Raw genomic sequence first — 17502 nt, 5'->3', positions numbered from 1 at the left:
CCTTTTTAGACCACAGAAAATTAAAATGCCTTTTTTAGGCGATAGAAGCCTTCAAAGGCCTTAAAATGCTTTAGGCGATAGAAAATTAAAATCCCCTTTTTAGACGATAGAAGCCTTAAAGGCATTAAAAAACCTTTTTTAGGCGATAGAAGCCTTAAAATGCCTTTTTAGACCACAGAAAACAAAAATGCTTTTTTGAGGCGATAGAAGCCTATAAAACAATTGTCAGAACTTCAGAACTCCTTTTTTTTAAGTCCGTCATTCCTACGTACTAGAAGAGTCCTCAGAATTGATTTTTTCTATAGAAAACTAATCTAATGAGACTTAAAGATATACTTCTTTTATGTCATTCGGGCTTCAATGTTTCAAAATTAAATATTTTTATCCTAGCATAACCATAACGTAAAGTCGTGTATTGTTTTTCCAAGTACCGAATATTTTTCTCAAGGACTAGCAAAGCTTGGGCAGAATTTCAGGATTTTTTTTTCCCAAAAATCCTGAGACTTCCTTTTAAATCCGTCATTCTTACGAACTATAATTCTCCTCAGAATTGATTTTTTTTCTATAGAATACTAATCATTGAGAGATCAAGATTATTTTTTTCTATAGAAAAAATTCTCAAATCCCAGGATTGATTTTTTAATATAGAAAAAAAATTCTGAGACTTCCGGATTGATTTCTTTTTTTAAGCCACTCATCCCTACGTACCACAATAGTCCTCAGAATTGATTTTTTCCACAGAAAACTAAACATAAGACCTAAAGATTTACTTCTTTTCTTATAGAAAAATATTCTTGGGAGACCTATATTTTTCTCTAAAAAAATCTTCAAATTTTGCGGAATAATTTTTATATATAGAAAAAAAATCCTGAGACTTCCGAATTGATTGTTTTTTTTTTTAATCCGTCATCCGTACTTACTATATTAGTCCTCAGAATTGATTTTTTTCTATAGAAAACTAATCATTTATTTATTTTATTATAGAAACATATTTTTGAGAGATCAGGATTACTTTTTTCTATAGAAAAAATCCTCAAATCTTTCGGATTATTATTTATTTTTTTATATAGAAAAGATTGATTTTTTTTAAATCCGCCATCCTTACGCACTATATTAGTCCTAAGATTCTTTTGTTCTATAGAAAACTAATCATGAGACCTAAAGATTCATATTTTTATTATAGACAAATATTCTTGAGAGATCAAGATTATTTTTTTTTCTATAGAAAAAAATCCTAAAATCTCAGAAAAAAAAATTCTGAGACTGATTTTTGATTGATAATTTTTTTTTTAGTACGTCATCCTTACGCACTATAATAGTCCTTTTTTCTGTAGAAAACTAATCATGAGAGATCAAGATTTTTTTCTATAGAAAAAATCCACAAATCTCAGGATTGATTTTTTATATAGAAAAAAAATTCTGAGACTGATTTTTGATTGATTGTCCTCAGAATTGATTTGTTCCCTATAGAAAAGTAATCATGAGACCTAAAGATTTATTTCTTTTATTATAGAAAAATATTCTTGAGAGATCAGGATTACTTTTTTCTATAGAAAAGATCATCAAATCTCAAGATTTATTTTTTATATAGAAATAAATCCTAAGACTTCCGAATTAATTGCTTTTTTATTATAGAAAAATATTCAAGATTTTTTTTCTATAGAAAAAATCCTCAAATCTCACGACAGATTTTTTTCCTAAACTTCAGGATTGATTGTTTCCAATAGAAAAAAATTATCCACCTCTCAAAATAAACGAGAGACCTCAAGATTAATTTTCTTTTCTATAGAAAATAATTAATAAGAATTCTTATTAACTTTTTTCTATAGGAAAAATTGCTTGGACTTCGGAATTAATTTTTAGACCTAAAAATGCATTTTCCGCTTAATTCCCAGGAGTGATTTCTTTCAAAGGACCTTTTTCCATCTCCCTTAAAAAATATTGTTTTCATTTGAAAACTTTATGTATATTAAAAACTGTGTTTTAATTTAAATCTTCCTAAGGGATCATAGTCAAAAAAGCACCCTTTACTTTAAGGTCAATGGGGTTTTTAAAATCCCATAAAATAATTCAAAAGAAAGTGTTTTCAACATTCCAAGGGGATAAATTAAAAACAAAAAAATATGTTATATTTAAAATAAAAATATTTACTTTCCATACTAAAGGAATTTGTTTTTTGGAAATCTAAATCCTTAAAAATATATTTTTTATTAATGGAACTAAAAACTAAACTTAAAAAATTACATGGGTTTTTTGTTTTTGTTTGTCTATAATAAGAGATTTACAAGATTTGTGATATTAGGGTTGGAATTTTTTTGTTTGCTTTCTCATCTGGAGATTTGTCTAATACAAATCTATGCACTTCTTTGCGGGGGGGAACAACAACATTTGGCAGGATGGGGGAAATGGAAGGGGGGAATTCTTCTTGTGGTGTTGTGGTGAATTTTTAACCAAGCCTCAGGCATTTCCTTTAAAATTGTTATTTAGCATTGGGATGTTTTTTTCTAAGGTTTGAAATTTGTTTTTTTCCCTGTCCGCATGCCTTGTGTGCTTCCAAAGTGTGTGTGTTTATGTGGGGGTGTGTGTGCTGTTTTTTCTTTCAGTTTACTTGCCTTCTATGGGACGATTGGCAAATAATTGCTCAACTATTGACTCATCGGCCAATGTTGAAATATCACCTACGTTGCGATCATTCACAGCTACCTTACGCAAAACACGACGCATAATTTTACCCGAACGTGTCTTTGGCAAACCGGGGGCATGTTGCACGACATCGGGCATGGCAAATGGCCCGATGCGTTCTCTTACCAATTTCTTCAATTCGGATATCATCTTGGCATCGAACGTTTCATTTTCATTGGGTGTAATGAAGCAATACAAACATTGACCCTTGACAGGGTGGGGACGGGCAACAACAGCCGATTCGGCAACACGTGGATGTTCGGTGAGAACCGATTCCACCTCAGCTGTGGACATAAGATGACCCGACACATTTAACATATCATCCACACGACCAGTAATCCAGAGATAACCATCAGCGTCACGTCGGGCGCCATCACCGGTACAATAGTAGCCGGGGAATTTGGAGAAGTAGGTTTCCTCGTAGCGTTCATGATTGTTAAACAGGGTACGCATCATACCGGGCCAGGGTTGGGAGAAGACCAAATAACCCTCACCTTCACCTTTGATTTCAATGCCGGCCTCATCCAGCAGAGTGGGTTTCACGCCGAAGAAGGGGAAGGACTGTAAGGGAAGAAGAATTTTAGTAAATCTAATAGAACCTATTTTGAGTTCCGGCTGCTACTTACTGCTGATCCGGGTTTCATGGGTGTACAGCCCGGCAAGGGGGTAATGACATGACCACCAGTTTCCGTTTGCCAGAAGGTATCCACAATGGAGCATTTCTCCTTGCCAATGACACGATAATACCACAACCAGGCTTCAGGATTAATGGGCTCACCGACACTGCCCAAAACTCTGTAAGAAAATAATACAAAAATCGGGTTTAAAAATATTGTAAGAAAATTCTACATTACTGGGATGGACCGTTAAAAAATCGTTAGGACCTCAGAACTCTAAAGAAATACTCGTCAAAACACGGTACTAAATTTGTTCTATCAGATTTTTTCTATTGAAAAATCGTCAGGACATCAATGTCTGATTATTTTCGTCAGGACCGCAGGACGGTTTTTTTCTGAAGAGGGCAAGACCTTAGGACCTCTTCAGAATTGACTTTCTAACAAAATTTTTTCTATAGAAAAAAATTTGATTTTTTATATAGAAAAAAATTGATTTTTTATATAGAAAAAAATCGACAGTACAGATTTTTTTCGAAAGAAAAAAAATCGACAGAACAAATTTTTTTATATAGCAAAAAAATTCGACAGAACTGATTTTTTCTCAATAGAAAAATATTTGACAAAACTAATTTTTTCTATAGCAAAAAATTGTCAGGTCCGCAGAACTGATTTTTTTCTGTGGAAAAAATCGCCTGGTCCGCAGGACTGATTTTTTTCAATATAAAGAAATTCGTCAGGTCCGCACCACTGATGTTTTCTATAGAAAAAATTTGTCAGGTCCGCACAATTGATTTTTTTCTATAGAAAAAAATTCGTCGGGTCCGCCCCACTGATTTTTTCTATAGAATAAAATTCGTCAGGTCCGCACCACTGATGTTTTCTATAGAAAAAAAATAGTCAGGTCCGCGCCACTGATTTTTTCTATAGAAAAAATTAGTCAGGTCCGCACCACTGAGTTGTTTCTATAGAAAAAAATTCGTCAGGTCCGCACCACTGATTTTTTCTATAGAAAAAAATTAGTCAGGTCCGCACCACTGATTTTTTTTTATAGAAAAATATTAGCACTGATCCACACCACTGATTTTTCTATAGAAAAAAAATTGTCAAGTCCGCAGGACTTATTTTTTTCTATAGAAAAAAATTCGTTCTATACAAAAAAAAAATCGTCAGGTCCGGTTTATAGAAAAAAATTCGTCAGGTCCGCACCACTGATTTTTTTTTCTATAGAAAAATATTAGTTAGGTCCGCACCACTGATTTTTTTTCTATAGAAAAATATTAATCAGGTCCGCACCACTGATTTTTTTCTATAGAAAAAAAATTGTCAGGTCCGCAGGACTTATTTTTTTCTATAGAAAAAAGTTCGTTCTATACAAAAAAATTCGTCAGGTCCGGTCTATAGAAAAAATTCGTCAGGACCGCAGGACTGATTTTTTTCTATAGACTAAAATTTGTCAGGACCGTATGTCTATTTTTTGTCATGTAAAAATCGTTCTCAGTTCCGTATTTTATAGAAAAAAATCCTAAGGTCTAATTTTTGTCAATATAGAAAAAACGTATGAAACACAGGTCTGATTTCTTCTATAGAAAAAAATCGTCGAGGCTTCAGGTCGAATAAAAAAATATTAAAAACTCAGGTCGAAACTTTTTGTTATAGAAATTTGTCAGGAGCTCGAAACCATTCTTTCTTATACGTCAGTCAAAAGGAATGTCGATTTTTGAGATTTCAGGACTTCAAAGAAATATCCCCCTGTAACTTACCTCAAATGATCCAATTTGTGTTTGGCCACCAAACCATCACCGAATTTCATCAAAGCTCTGATGGCTGTTGGGGCGGTATAGAATTGGGTAACCTTATATTTATCAATGACGGCCCAGTAGCGATCATTGTCAGGATAGAAGGGAGTGCCCTCGAACTGTATAAAGAAATAAGAAATATAGTTAGTAAATTTCTTCTCCGCAATCAACCCCAAACAGACTACTTACAATAACCGATGAAGCCCCATTAGCCAATGGGCCATAGACAACATAGGTGTGACCAGTAATCCAGCCAACATCGGCAGTGCACCAGTAAATATCACCCGGCTTATAATCGAATACAATTTTAAAGGTTGTGGCAGCATACAGCAAATAACCCCCGGTTGTGTGTAGGACACCCTTTGGCTTGCCGGTCGAACCACTTGTGTACAGCATAAACAATGGATCTTCAGCATCCATCCATTCGGGATAACAGGCTGGCTCTTTATCTTCCATTTCCTCATGCCACCAGAAATCACGATCTTCAGTCCATGGTATATCCTGTTCCACATGATTCTCCTGGCAGGGGGTGACACGTTTCAAATGCGACACAACAATACATTTCTCCACCATATGGCCTTGTTCCTCGGCCTTGGCCAAGGCAATATCACACAATGCTTTCAGGTACAAAGGTTTTTCACCACGCCAGGCTCCATCGGCGGTGATCAACAGCTTAGCTTGACAATCGACCATACGTTCGGCCAACGAATCGGACGAGAAACCGGCAAAGACAATGGAATGTACGGCACCAATACGGGCACAGGCCAGCATGGCAATGGGCAACTCTAAAATCATGGGCATATAGATGGAGACGCGATCACCCTTTTTGATGCCATGATCCTTGAGGACGTTGGCGAAACGGCACACCTCCTCCAAGAGTTTGCGGTAGGTGAGGCCGCGTGAGTAATCATCGGGATGATTGCCTTCCCTGGAAAATGAAAAAAAAAAATAAAAAATTGAATTATTTACGAATTTTACTTGTTCGTGTAATTTATTTGGGGCAATTTCTTAATTTAAAATAGTTGTTGTACTAGATAATTACACCACCCACCCATTGTGTTTGACATTGCCAATAATAATTGCATTAGAATGGCTGGCAGCATCATAAACTAATCAAAGACATAGCTTGAGTCAAGAGGAAATTGTCAATTGTCTTAAATACCGCACATATTGGGTTGGAGGAGGATAGGTCTTTCAAAAATGAAGAGACAAGATTATTATGCTAGGGTTTATTTTTTTCGAATTGTCATAGACTGTAGTTAAAAAAGAGATTTAAGTTGACAGAAGAGTGTATTGAAAAATTCGCAGGACGAAGAGTTAACTGTTTGGGGTACAGGAAAGTATAATTACCAATATTGGTGAACTCAACAAAATACCTCTCTCTTTTCTGCATATTTTTTCGAAGTGTCGATAAATATTAGTTGTACCCATGATGCAATAATAAGGTGATGTATCACAACAACAACCTTTGTTTTTGTTTCGATTATCTGTCAAATTTTTCCATATAGTATTTCAAATGGTTGGCAACACTGCACATCGAATTCAAGTAGAAATTACCCACTTTGACAGTTAATCAAGACATCAGCTGCGCTAAATGGACTACCTATTCATTATGCCATGGTTGTACCGAAGAGCAAAACAGGCAAGTTCGAAAAAAACAGGCGGTTCAATGAACTATTTCATAGAGTACTCCAGTTCGAAATCGAGGAATACAGCCACAGAATGATTCGTAAGGTCGGATACTGTAGGAAAGGACTCCGATCGATACTGATCATATTTTTGAAAAATTCATAGTCTTGATGAGAAATTGTTCGATTGTAATTTCAATTCTCTGTTTTTATTCCATTTTTAAGCTGTGGTCCCTTTTCTCGAAGTATCAGATTTTATTATGATCCGGCTCGAAGGACCAAATGTATAAGTGAGATATTAAAACACAACCGTCTCTTTCGATTGTGGCTTTAATTCTGATTTATTTGTGAAATATACTGCATAAGAACTACATAAACTATTCCAACTTAGCCTAATCTTATACACATAATAGCTCACAATTCTCACAGTGCACATGAGGTTTGCGTTCATTAATTTACATCAAATGGGCGCACCAATGTCTTTGTGTGTGGAATTCTTTTAATTCTCTATTATCATAGAAACACTTTAACATGATTTATGAAATGCATAAATGAGAAGTGATCATAAAATGATTGATGCCGATCATGTTCATATTTTTATAAACACATAGAATCTTCTGATTGAGGTCTTCATGTCTCCCCTTTGGGATGTCGACAAATTGAAACTGGCTAAAGAAAAATAGGAAATCCGTAATCCTTGTTTTCTCAGTGTCTCTAAGAGGCCGTTAAGATGTCCACAATATTTGCTTCCTCGTGGTATTTATCCAGCACCCAAAGTACAAAGACAAGACAAAGAGTACTTATCCAGTAGAGTTTGGCCATTCCGGAAGGAACCAGTTGAGTTCAAAGAAACCAAGATCTATTAATAAAGTCACCCAGCTAGCGAAAGTCAGCTGTTTTTTTCTCAAGTCTAATGTCAAAAATTTGGCCTTTGCTTACGTTTACATAATGAAAGTCAATTCACAATACTTTAAATGCAGTTGTTATCCAGCTGGTCTCCCAGGACGACCTTATTTATATGCCTTGAATAAAACTATTCCATAAAAGAAACGATTGGAACTGTTTATGGATAAGTAAATCGACTTTCGACTAATCGACTTTTTGTATTGAAAAATCTAGAAGTCGAAATTGATTTTTGATCTTTGAGAAAGAGGCAAACTCGACTTATCAAGATCAACTTTCGACTTTCTTCATAAATACATCGCTTATCACAAAGTCCAAAAATTACACATTCCAGAACTTTATTTTATCGTTTGACAACAAATCATATAAAAATCAAATTTTTAGTCAATTTTACATTATTTGGTGAAAATCGATTTTGAACAGATTTGAAAATATCGAAATATCGAAAATTCGACTTTATAATCAAATGCTGGGTAGTTCCGGAACAAACTAGTTCATTGGAACTATTCCGAAAAAGGAACGATCGGAACTAATTCCAGCTCTTTAATTAATATAGTTCATTTTTCTGATCTCGTTTCTTTTTGATCTCGTTCTTTTTTTCTGATATCGTTTTTTCTGATGTTTTCAAAGGAACTTTATGGAGTAAAGGGACTATATGGAGCAAAGGAACTATATGGAGCAAAGGAATTATATGGAGCAAGGAACTATTTGGAGCAAAGGAACTGTATTGAGTAAAGGAACTATATGGAGCAAAGGAAGTATATATGGACAAAAATAGAACGGTGAAAGAGAGAGATTCAAAAGAACTATGTAGGAGTCGGAGCAAAGGAACTGTATGGAGTAAAGGAATTATATGGAGAAAAGGTACTATAGGGATCAAAGGAACTATATGGAAAAAATGAAAAAAATAACAAAAAGAACGATGAAAGATAGAGATTCAGAGGAACTATGTAGGAGTCGGAACTATATGGAGCAAAGGAACTACATTAAGGAACTAGTTCCTTTTTAAAAAAGGAACGAGAAAGATCTATCCGCTAAGTGAACTAGATTGTAGGAGTCGGAGCAAAGGAACAATAAAGAACAAAGGAACTATATGGAGCAGAGGAACTATATGGAGCAAAGGAACTATATGGAGCAAAGGAACTGCATGGAGTAAAGGAAATATAGGGAAAAAACAAAAAAAAAACAACAAAAAAAAACAAAAAGAACGATGAAAGAGAGAAAGAGATTCAAAGGAACTATGTAGGAGTCGGAACTATATGGAGCAAAGGAACTATAAATAGCAAAGAACCTGTATGGAGGAACGTAGTTCTTTTTTTAAAAAAGGAACGAGAAAGATCGATCCGCAAAGTGAACCAAATTGCCCTACTCTAATGCAAAAATGCAGGTGCTTGTGCAATACCGTTTATCGTATGTCATCAGTAATCCGTATTTGGTGGCTGAAGGTTGCCACATACCGTTCATTCTCTCTTCACTTAGTTCCTTTTGATCCCATCGTTCACTAATGAACGTTTGAACTAAACTGAACTATGGAACTAAACGTATGACGATGTTGCTTTTGAGGATCGAATCGAAGGATTGAAATGATTGAATCACTTTAAAAATAGGATTGACCTACTCTGAGACAACTGGATCTGACCTGAAAGACTAAGAAGAAGGTAGTAGCGGTTTACCGGTGAACTTATCAAGGTATCAACTATAACTGCCAAATATATAGTTTTGGAAATTATTCTGTGAACAGGTTCAATGTATGACGTAATCAATCTGCAGAATTTCCAACAATAATGGGAGGTATATAAGAGGTCGTCAGAATTTCTTTCAAAGCCCCTACATTCGATGGAATATTTCTAGGTATTTGTTTTTTTCTACATACATATATGCAGATATTCTAGAGTACAATTTTAGTTAGCTGTCCGTATAATTTACCTCAAGTAAGCAAGAAATCCAAGACACAATTTCAAGACAATAAATGAAAAGAAAATGGAAACAATTCACAAAATGAAATAAATTAACTATGTGTATATATAACAAATACCAACTAACACACCCAGCCACATAGGTACACTTGCCTATATATTGCATAAGAAAATAAAATCGAATTTTAATTTCATTGATTTCTGTATTTCGATTTTACAAAATCGTGACTTTGCAGACAATCCAATTGTTAAGTTTTTTTTCGCAGCCTTTGACAACTTGTTTTATTTCCCCTAGGGTGGTGGTGGTTGTGCTGGCCGATTTAGGGGTCATTGCGGAAAGTGGAATAAAAAAAAAAACATGATTAGAATTGCAGTGCATTAAAAACAATTATTCTAAGTTTTGTCGAGACAATAAAACTGGCAGCAACAACCACATAAAGTTCATTGTTAAATTAAATGCATTGAAACTCCAACAGGTGTTGAGGCATTTAAAGAAAGCCGGAACAAAATCTATTGTTACAAATCATTTACGAAATCATGTCTAGTTATTGGAAATGTTTGCAATATTTTATTTATTTGTTTTCTTTCCCAAACCTCGAAAAATTGTTGTTTTAACCAAAAAGTTTTGGAAAGTTTTCTACTTTTTCTTTTATTTTTTTTCTAATTTATTTTTAAACATTCATTGACACTTGAAATATTGTGAGAATCAATGAAACGTTAAACATCTGCCAATATTTGTTTTTTGTTTAAACAAATTTGCTATTGAATCAAATCAATTGGTACTTTGTTGAAATTTAAAAACAAAAAGTTTTCTATTTGAAGTGAAATATAAACAATGACGAATACAGTGAGGGTCAAAACATATGGAGAATTTAATTTCATATTTTTTTATATCACAGGCAAGCGCCGCACCTGGAACAAGCTTTTCGTGAACAAGCGTCATTTAACAGATCATTCTGAAATGAATCGAAATCGGATATTCTAATGGAAATACGATTTCATATGAAAAATCCTAATTAGAAAGCATTTTAATAACTCTATGATATTATCATCATCTGTACTTTCTGATCGATCTAAAAATATACGGGTATGTTCTGGAACTCACGGCGTGTTCTTTTCACTTCACACATACACTTCACCACAGAAGCTACCTCCTGTTCTGCTTCTCACGTGAATTGAAATTTTGAACTGCGACAAAAATAAACGTCGACATGGTACTTTGCAGAAGTAGAGTTGCCATACAATATAAACTGTATTCGGTTTTATCATTGTTTCTGTAATTTTTTAGTAATTTCGTTAATTCTAACGATAATTTTATTATTATTTTTTAATATTTTATTATTCGCAACATAAAATATATGTATGAAAAACTCTGTAATATCATTAATTTGATGACTGATTTAAGGGGAACATTTGGTAACCCTATCTTCTTCGGCCTTACTTCAAATCAGCTGTTTATGTCAAGCAAGAAATTCAGTTGAAGAAAATTCAAGACAAACCTTAGTATCTATTTAAAATTTGTTTTTAGTGGTGTTTCATGTCCTTTTTGTGATTTTAAACAAATTATACGCAATAATAACATATCAATCTATCATCATGTGCGTTTTTTATTTCAAAAAAGATTTTATTTTATATGGAAAAACATGAATACACCCGACTTTCACTATGAAAATGTAAGTGTAAAGAATACACCTCAAATGGGTGTAAAGTGTGTTACAGAACACCTCGGCGTGTGTTCGATACACTTCTGCCGTTGAAGTGAATGCCAGAACATGCCCGATAGACTCTGGCCTCTTTATCTGTAGAATGTCACCCATCTAGTTATAGCGATATTCTAAGATCCAACATTTATCCAAAGGAACAGGGATTTGTATCCTATTATTTCCATTTCATTTTAGAGCCAAAAGTAAATTTAATAAAATCACAAGTAATTTCAAATACAATCCAAAGTAGAATCTGTCGGTATACTCTTTTTTGGTCCTTCGAGCGGAGAGAGAATATTGTTAGACTGTGTTAAGGTTGAGTAATCATTACGGAATAACGATAATAAATTATCGGGTATGTTCTGGCATTCACTTCAACGGTAGAAGTGTATCGAACACACTCGATTGACACAAACAGCTGGTTTGAAATAAACTCGAACAAGATAGGGTTACCAAATGTTCCTCTTAAATCAATCAACAAATTAATGATGTTACAGAGTCCTTAATACATACATAAAATTTGACTTACAAATTTGACAAAAAATAACTGAAAGTGTCTTTATATAAATGAGTATATAGCTAGCTGCAATAAGTTAACTGAAAGTAATGCAGAGTCGGACAATTGAGTACTTCGTGGGACATCACAATGTTAAAATAGTCAGTTGATTCCATGTAAAAAAATCGAAGTATTAACCACCACTAATTGAAAAGAAGTTTGTATGTATTTAATTTAAAGGGGTTCTGAGGGGAAGTGTATGTGTGAAGTGTAAAGAACACACCGTGTATTGCAGAACATAACCGTACATTTAGAAATATTTCAGTTTCTAACTATCCTCGCCTCCCATTTCAATAGACGTCCAATAGCCTGGGATCGATCGTCTGACTAATCCAAAAAAAAAAAAAAAAAAAAATATTTTGCAAAAAAAGGTATTTATTTATGAAATGCGCAAAAACATTGTAAATTTTTTTTAATCAACATTCTTTTGTCAACATTTATTATTAGGTTATCGCAAAATAACCCTGAAAAGATGAGACATTCTTATATTTGCACATTTATGTTTGATTCCATTTAATTATGAAATCAACAAAAATATAATTTTTTTAAATATTATATAAGTTAATATTCTTAATATTAATATTTTTTCAAAAAAGGAAGATATAAGGATAGAGTTTCAAAAATATTTGTAAGGGTAACTTAATTGACTTTGAAAATTAAAATATAAAAAATCGTATCACAAATCGGTGTTTTTTTTAAATAGTTTTAAGTTTAATGTTAATTAAAAAATCTTTTCCAAAGGACCCAAAAAGGCATAGATTTTTTAGAAATATTTTCAGATCCTATTCCTACATTTGGCAGACATATTTAAACGTTGGTGCCCCATAATAATGATTCGGCCCATTTTTGATATTTTTATGACCAAAGGAGCATTTTCCAAACAATATTGTTCCAATTTGACATTCCTGGTTCTTGGAGGGTAGTCTTGTGTTGTTCGTGAACGATCTACCTCAATTGAACGAGTCAGTGGACGACATAGCTCAGTTGTCGTTGTCGTTCACTGAACGATTTTGTTTACCCAACTCAGTCGGCCGCTGAACGACTTTGCTCACTGAATGACTTTGCTCAATGAACGCCGTCCACTGAACGACATTGTATTTTCTTCTACACCTTGAATATTGTTCAAAGGTCCACTGACATTGACCAACTGAACGGCGTCAAATAAGAATAATTTCATATAAAATCTGTTAAATTTAATGAAAGTACGTGTTGTCCCATGTCATGGAATGCGGTGTTTAAAAGATCAAATGCTGCAGTAGTATTTTACGTATAGCTGGAGGGTCCGTAAATAATATGAAGCTACATTTAAAAGCAAAGCACCCCAAAGTCAGAAGCAACATCTACAGCGCAAAAAATGTGTGCTGACGAATATAACGGAGTTATGCCATCGACCACAACCCATTAATAAAATGGAGAAAATAGATAGGAAAGTTCTTCGAATGATTGTGAAAGGTAATCATTCATTACGGTTGATTGAACTGCCAGATCTTAATTGCAATACGCTGGCATGCCTATTGAACTGAGTAACCATTTGAACGATATAATCAACTGAACGAGGTGAACAACCTAGTTCACTTTTATGAAATGATCTAGTTCGTTCGATCACTGAACTGAACGAGATTGCTATCCTCCAATATGGGAAAATACTTCTTAATCTTCCAATATTGGTAAAAGACTTCGGGACTCGTATTTGAGAAATTACATTCATGATTTTTGGAAAGGCATCTCTGGTCTTCTTGGGAAGAAGCCCTTTTTGCAATCTATAGAAGATTTCTCTCGGAGAAGACTTTTTGGTCTTATTTTAAAGAATATTGCCTTCTACGTTAGAATAGATCTTCGACTTCTATGGGAAAATATTTTCTGATCTTTTATGGTAGCTACATTTCTGGTTATCTCTACGAGAGATCCTCTTCTTGACTTTTATGAAAAAATTCCGGACTTTTTACGTGTGGAAATACTTTTATTATGGGAATTGATATTCAGGACTTTTATAAGATGACCCCTGGTCTTTTCGGGAAGCAGACCCTATGCCCTTCTGCAGAAGAAATCTTCTGTTCTATTATAGGGATAAAAGTCACTTGTTTTTCTACAGCAGAAGACTTTAGACTTGGGCAATCTAGTTCACGGAGTGGCACTAGTTCCTTAATGTAGTTATATTGCTCCACATAGTTTCAAACCGTAGATCCTTCCTTTTTAGTTATTTTTTTGCTCACATAGTTCCGTGTTGATTCGTTAATGGATGAAAAGAGTAATTGAATTGAACGAAAATAAAGAAATATGTTGATTTCTATTTAGTAGAATATTCAGAAGCTAGATAAATTATTTTCATAAATAATTCTATTATTTACACAATAATAAATTGACGAGTATATATATTTATATATTTTTTAACAATGTGACAGCATCGGAAATACGAATGAGAACGAATGAATAATATGAGAATAAAGAATGAGATCAGTGAAAGGAACTGCAGGAACTAAAGAACTGGACCTAGTTCCTATTGTTGCTTTTACCGGAATAGTTGCAATGAACTTGTTCGTTGTGGAACAATCCAACTATACGAGGACAGTTCGAAAAGTTCTTAGCCTAGCTCAAAAATCGTGGTATAAACAGAAACAAAGTTAAGTGTTTTGGAAACTTCCATCTCTGTTATGAAGACATGTTAAATTTTGTTTCGATCTGGCAACTCCTTCATATAGAAACAGATGTTCAAAAAAGACGCATCCGCAATTTCTCTACAGTGAAAGCACTCATTTCTAATATTTCCATTGTGAAAAATTACAGATGCGTCTTTTTTGAACACATGTTTCTTTTAAGGAAGGAGTTGCCAGATCGAAACAAAATTTAACATATGCTCACAACAGAGATGGAAGTTTCCAAAAACTTAATTTGTTTCTGTTTATACCACGCTTTTTGTGGTAGGCTAAGAACTTTCCGAACTGCCCTTGTAGAGTACTTCTAGGTCTTATTTAAAAGAATATTTTATTGCAATCTTCTTCTTTAGAAGAATATCTCTTAGCGTCTTACGTAATAATAACTCTTGGACTTCTGAAGGTAAATATTTCAAGATCCTCCTGACTCTTTCTTGAGTTCTATGAAAAAATACCTTTCGGACTTTTTATAGACCTTCTTGTCTTTTATAGAAAAAAAAATAAGCATTAGGCAATTTTTTGTTGTCTTTTCCAAAAAACGTAACTTTTTCTGTTTATAACGCGCTGGAAGGCTAAGCGTGGTAGGCTAAGCGTGGTAGGCTAAGCGTGGTAGGCTAAGAACTTTCCGAACTGCCCTTGTAGATGACTTCTAGGTCTTATTTTAAAGAATATTTTATTGTATTCTTCTTTAGAAGAAAATCTCTTAGCTTTTTACGTAATAATAACTCTAGGACTTTTGAGGGTAAATATTTCTAAATCTTCTTGATCGAAGAGCTTCTTTATGGAAATATACCTTTCCGACTTTTTATACATCTTCTTGTCTTTTATAGAAAAAATTACGCACTAGGCAATTTTTGTTGTCTTTTCATTTCGTTTCCAATTTTTACTTTATTAATTATCTCCTAAATGTATATATAAATTGTTTATGCATGCCTTAAACAATATAAATAATAACAATGACGATGTTCTGTGTTCAACCTATGTATGTACATATTTATTTATAAAAAAAATAATTTGATCTTGAAACATCTTCCCAGAGATTAGATAGCAGGTGTTCTGACAACGTGAATATATAAGAGAAAATATATTTTTAATTTTTCTTAAATTTATGATCTAAAGTTTTTTTTTATTTTTTTGAAAAAAATATTGAATTTTTAAACATATCGGCTTTGATGACAATTTTTTTAATAATCGTCCCTTTTTCATTGTTTTTGGTATTATACCTCCTAGTGTCGTGTAATTAGGTTCCTGATTTTATTATTCGATCATATGTTTGCAGTACTAATAATAATGAAAAATCTCAAAACTTATATAAAAAAATCTCTTATGATTCATAAACATTAAATATGTACAATAGAAATTATAAAAAATATATTATCATTACTCTAGGAACTTGATCGGACCTAATGTTGTTGTTTTTTCTTCTTCTAGCTGATAATACACCCTCCCAAAAAAAAATCTAGGCAAATATATGTTTGTATGTACAGACAGATATATATGTATGTACATGCCAAATGGTGCGGTGGTGCACACGCTTTATTGCCACATAACAAAACTCAAAACTATTATAATCAATTTTTGATTTTTTTTTCATTACTTTGCATTATTGTTATTATTACTATTAATTTTCCGTAATATACCTCTCAGGTAATTCTGCTTTCTAACAAACCCACACACACACATACACTAAATATACAACAACTATCCATCCCGCCAGTTGATTTCTGTGTGTGATCATCATCATTTGAAATCGAAATGAGAGTCACGCGATCCGTATGCCGCCAATCGCCTGATAACACTCGGCCAATTGGAGAGGAGAGACATTGTTGTTGTTCAACCCAAAAAAAAATTGAAAAAAAAAGAAATCAGCTTAACATACGATATTAAACAGCTGTTTATACTCTTTGAAAAATAAAAAAAACTACAACACACCTCGTGCCCATCAAAAGCTCTGTGCAAATTCCCTCAAGAGAGAACTGCTGCAAAACTATGTGAAGATCATTGCCGGTGTTTACAATTTCAACCCTGAAAAAATTCTTTAAAAAACAATTTTTGAAATCTTTTTTGCACTACAGCTAAATACCGGCAAGAGCAGCAACAACAAAAATATACCGGCCCAAAGGAAAAAAAACGCACATAACTGTTGAATAATATGAATGGAATTGTACTGACGTATTCTTTCTTTTGTTAGTAAATCATTCTTAAGAATGTATATTGGATGGAGTCGATATTTGTACTTTAATTTTTATTAAAGTTGATTTTTTTTTTATAAAATTTTTCATTTAATTTGTTTAAAATTTAGTATTTAGCATTTCACAACAAAATCAGACAAAAAATAGTTAATATAATGAGTATGCGAATTTCGAAATAAATAAATCGCAACAAAATTGTTATAAATTGAAAAGAAATAAATGTTTAAAACAAAAAAATAGTTAAAATATCGAACATTAAAATTTCGATTAATAAATAAAAAATAAAATGCAATAAAATTGTTAAATATTTAAATTGATTGTTGAAATTTCAACAAATTTCAAAAAATTGTGTCTCTTTAAATCCTGCTGGTCCGACAGAAGGGACAAGGTCTTTCAAAGCGCAAATTTCAACATATGGATAAGTCAAGATTGAAACGATGGATCTTGATTTTTAGGTGCGAACGCCAGTCGTACGTAGAATTCAGAAAAAAGAAGTCAAAGAGCCGTAGATCAGTGTTGAACACAATTTATTTCAGAGCAAGTGTGTGGGGACGTAACTGTTAGTGCATCATCATAGCGACTGATGAAAACAGTAAGATGACCTCCAGCTCTTCTAAAAGAAGATTTCTAGCCCTTCTAAAGAAAGACCTCAAGAAATTCTAAAGAAAGACCTCCTGAAATTCTCAAAGAAGACCTCCAGCTCTTCTATAAGAAGACCTCCAGCCCTTCTAAATGAAGACCTCCAGAAATTCTAAAGGAAGACCTCCAGAAATTTTAAAAGAAGACCTCCAGTTCTTTTATAAGAAGACCTCCAGCTCTTCTATAAGAAGACCTCCAGCTCTTCTATAAGAAGACCTA

At 33.3% G+C, this 17502-nt stretch overlaps 1 protein-coding gene across 1 annotated transcript in view; it reads right to left on the bottom strand.

The window, feature by feature from the left end:
- Positions 1-2604: 2604 nt before the first annotated feature.
- The window catches only part of LOC133326494 (acetyl-coenzyme A synthetase), a 37967-nt gene continuing 23069 nt past the window's right edge, over positions 2605-17502 (bottom strand). Inside the window, exons 2-5 of the mRNA XM_061535117.1 lie at positions 5285-6023; positions 5060-5214; positions 3309-3477; positions 2605-3243 (exon numbers count right to left, since the gene is read on the bottom strand). Of these exons, the coding sequence (XP_061391101.1) occupies positions 2605-3243; positions 3309-3477; positions 5060-5214; positions 5285-6023 (1702 nt within the window). The remainder of the gene's footprint in view (positions 3244-3308; positions 3478-5059; positions 5215-5284; positions 6024-17502) is intronic.

This window comes from Musca vetustissima, unplaced genomic scaffold (genome assembly GCF_032173495.1).
Source record: "Musca vetustissima isolate MV318-11 ecotype Yass unplaced genomic scaffold, APGP_CSIRO_Mvet_v1 utg21817, whole genome shotgun sequence".
Taxonomy (NCBI): Eukaryota; Metazoa; Arthropoda; class Insecta; order Diptera; family Muscidae; genus Musca; species Musca vetustissima.
The sequence above is the reverse complement of the archived record's forward strand: the minus strand, read 5'-3'. Positions and strand labels throughout refer to the sequence as shown.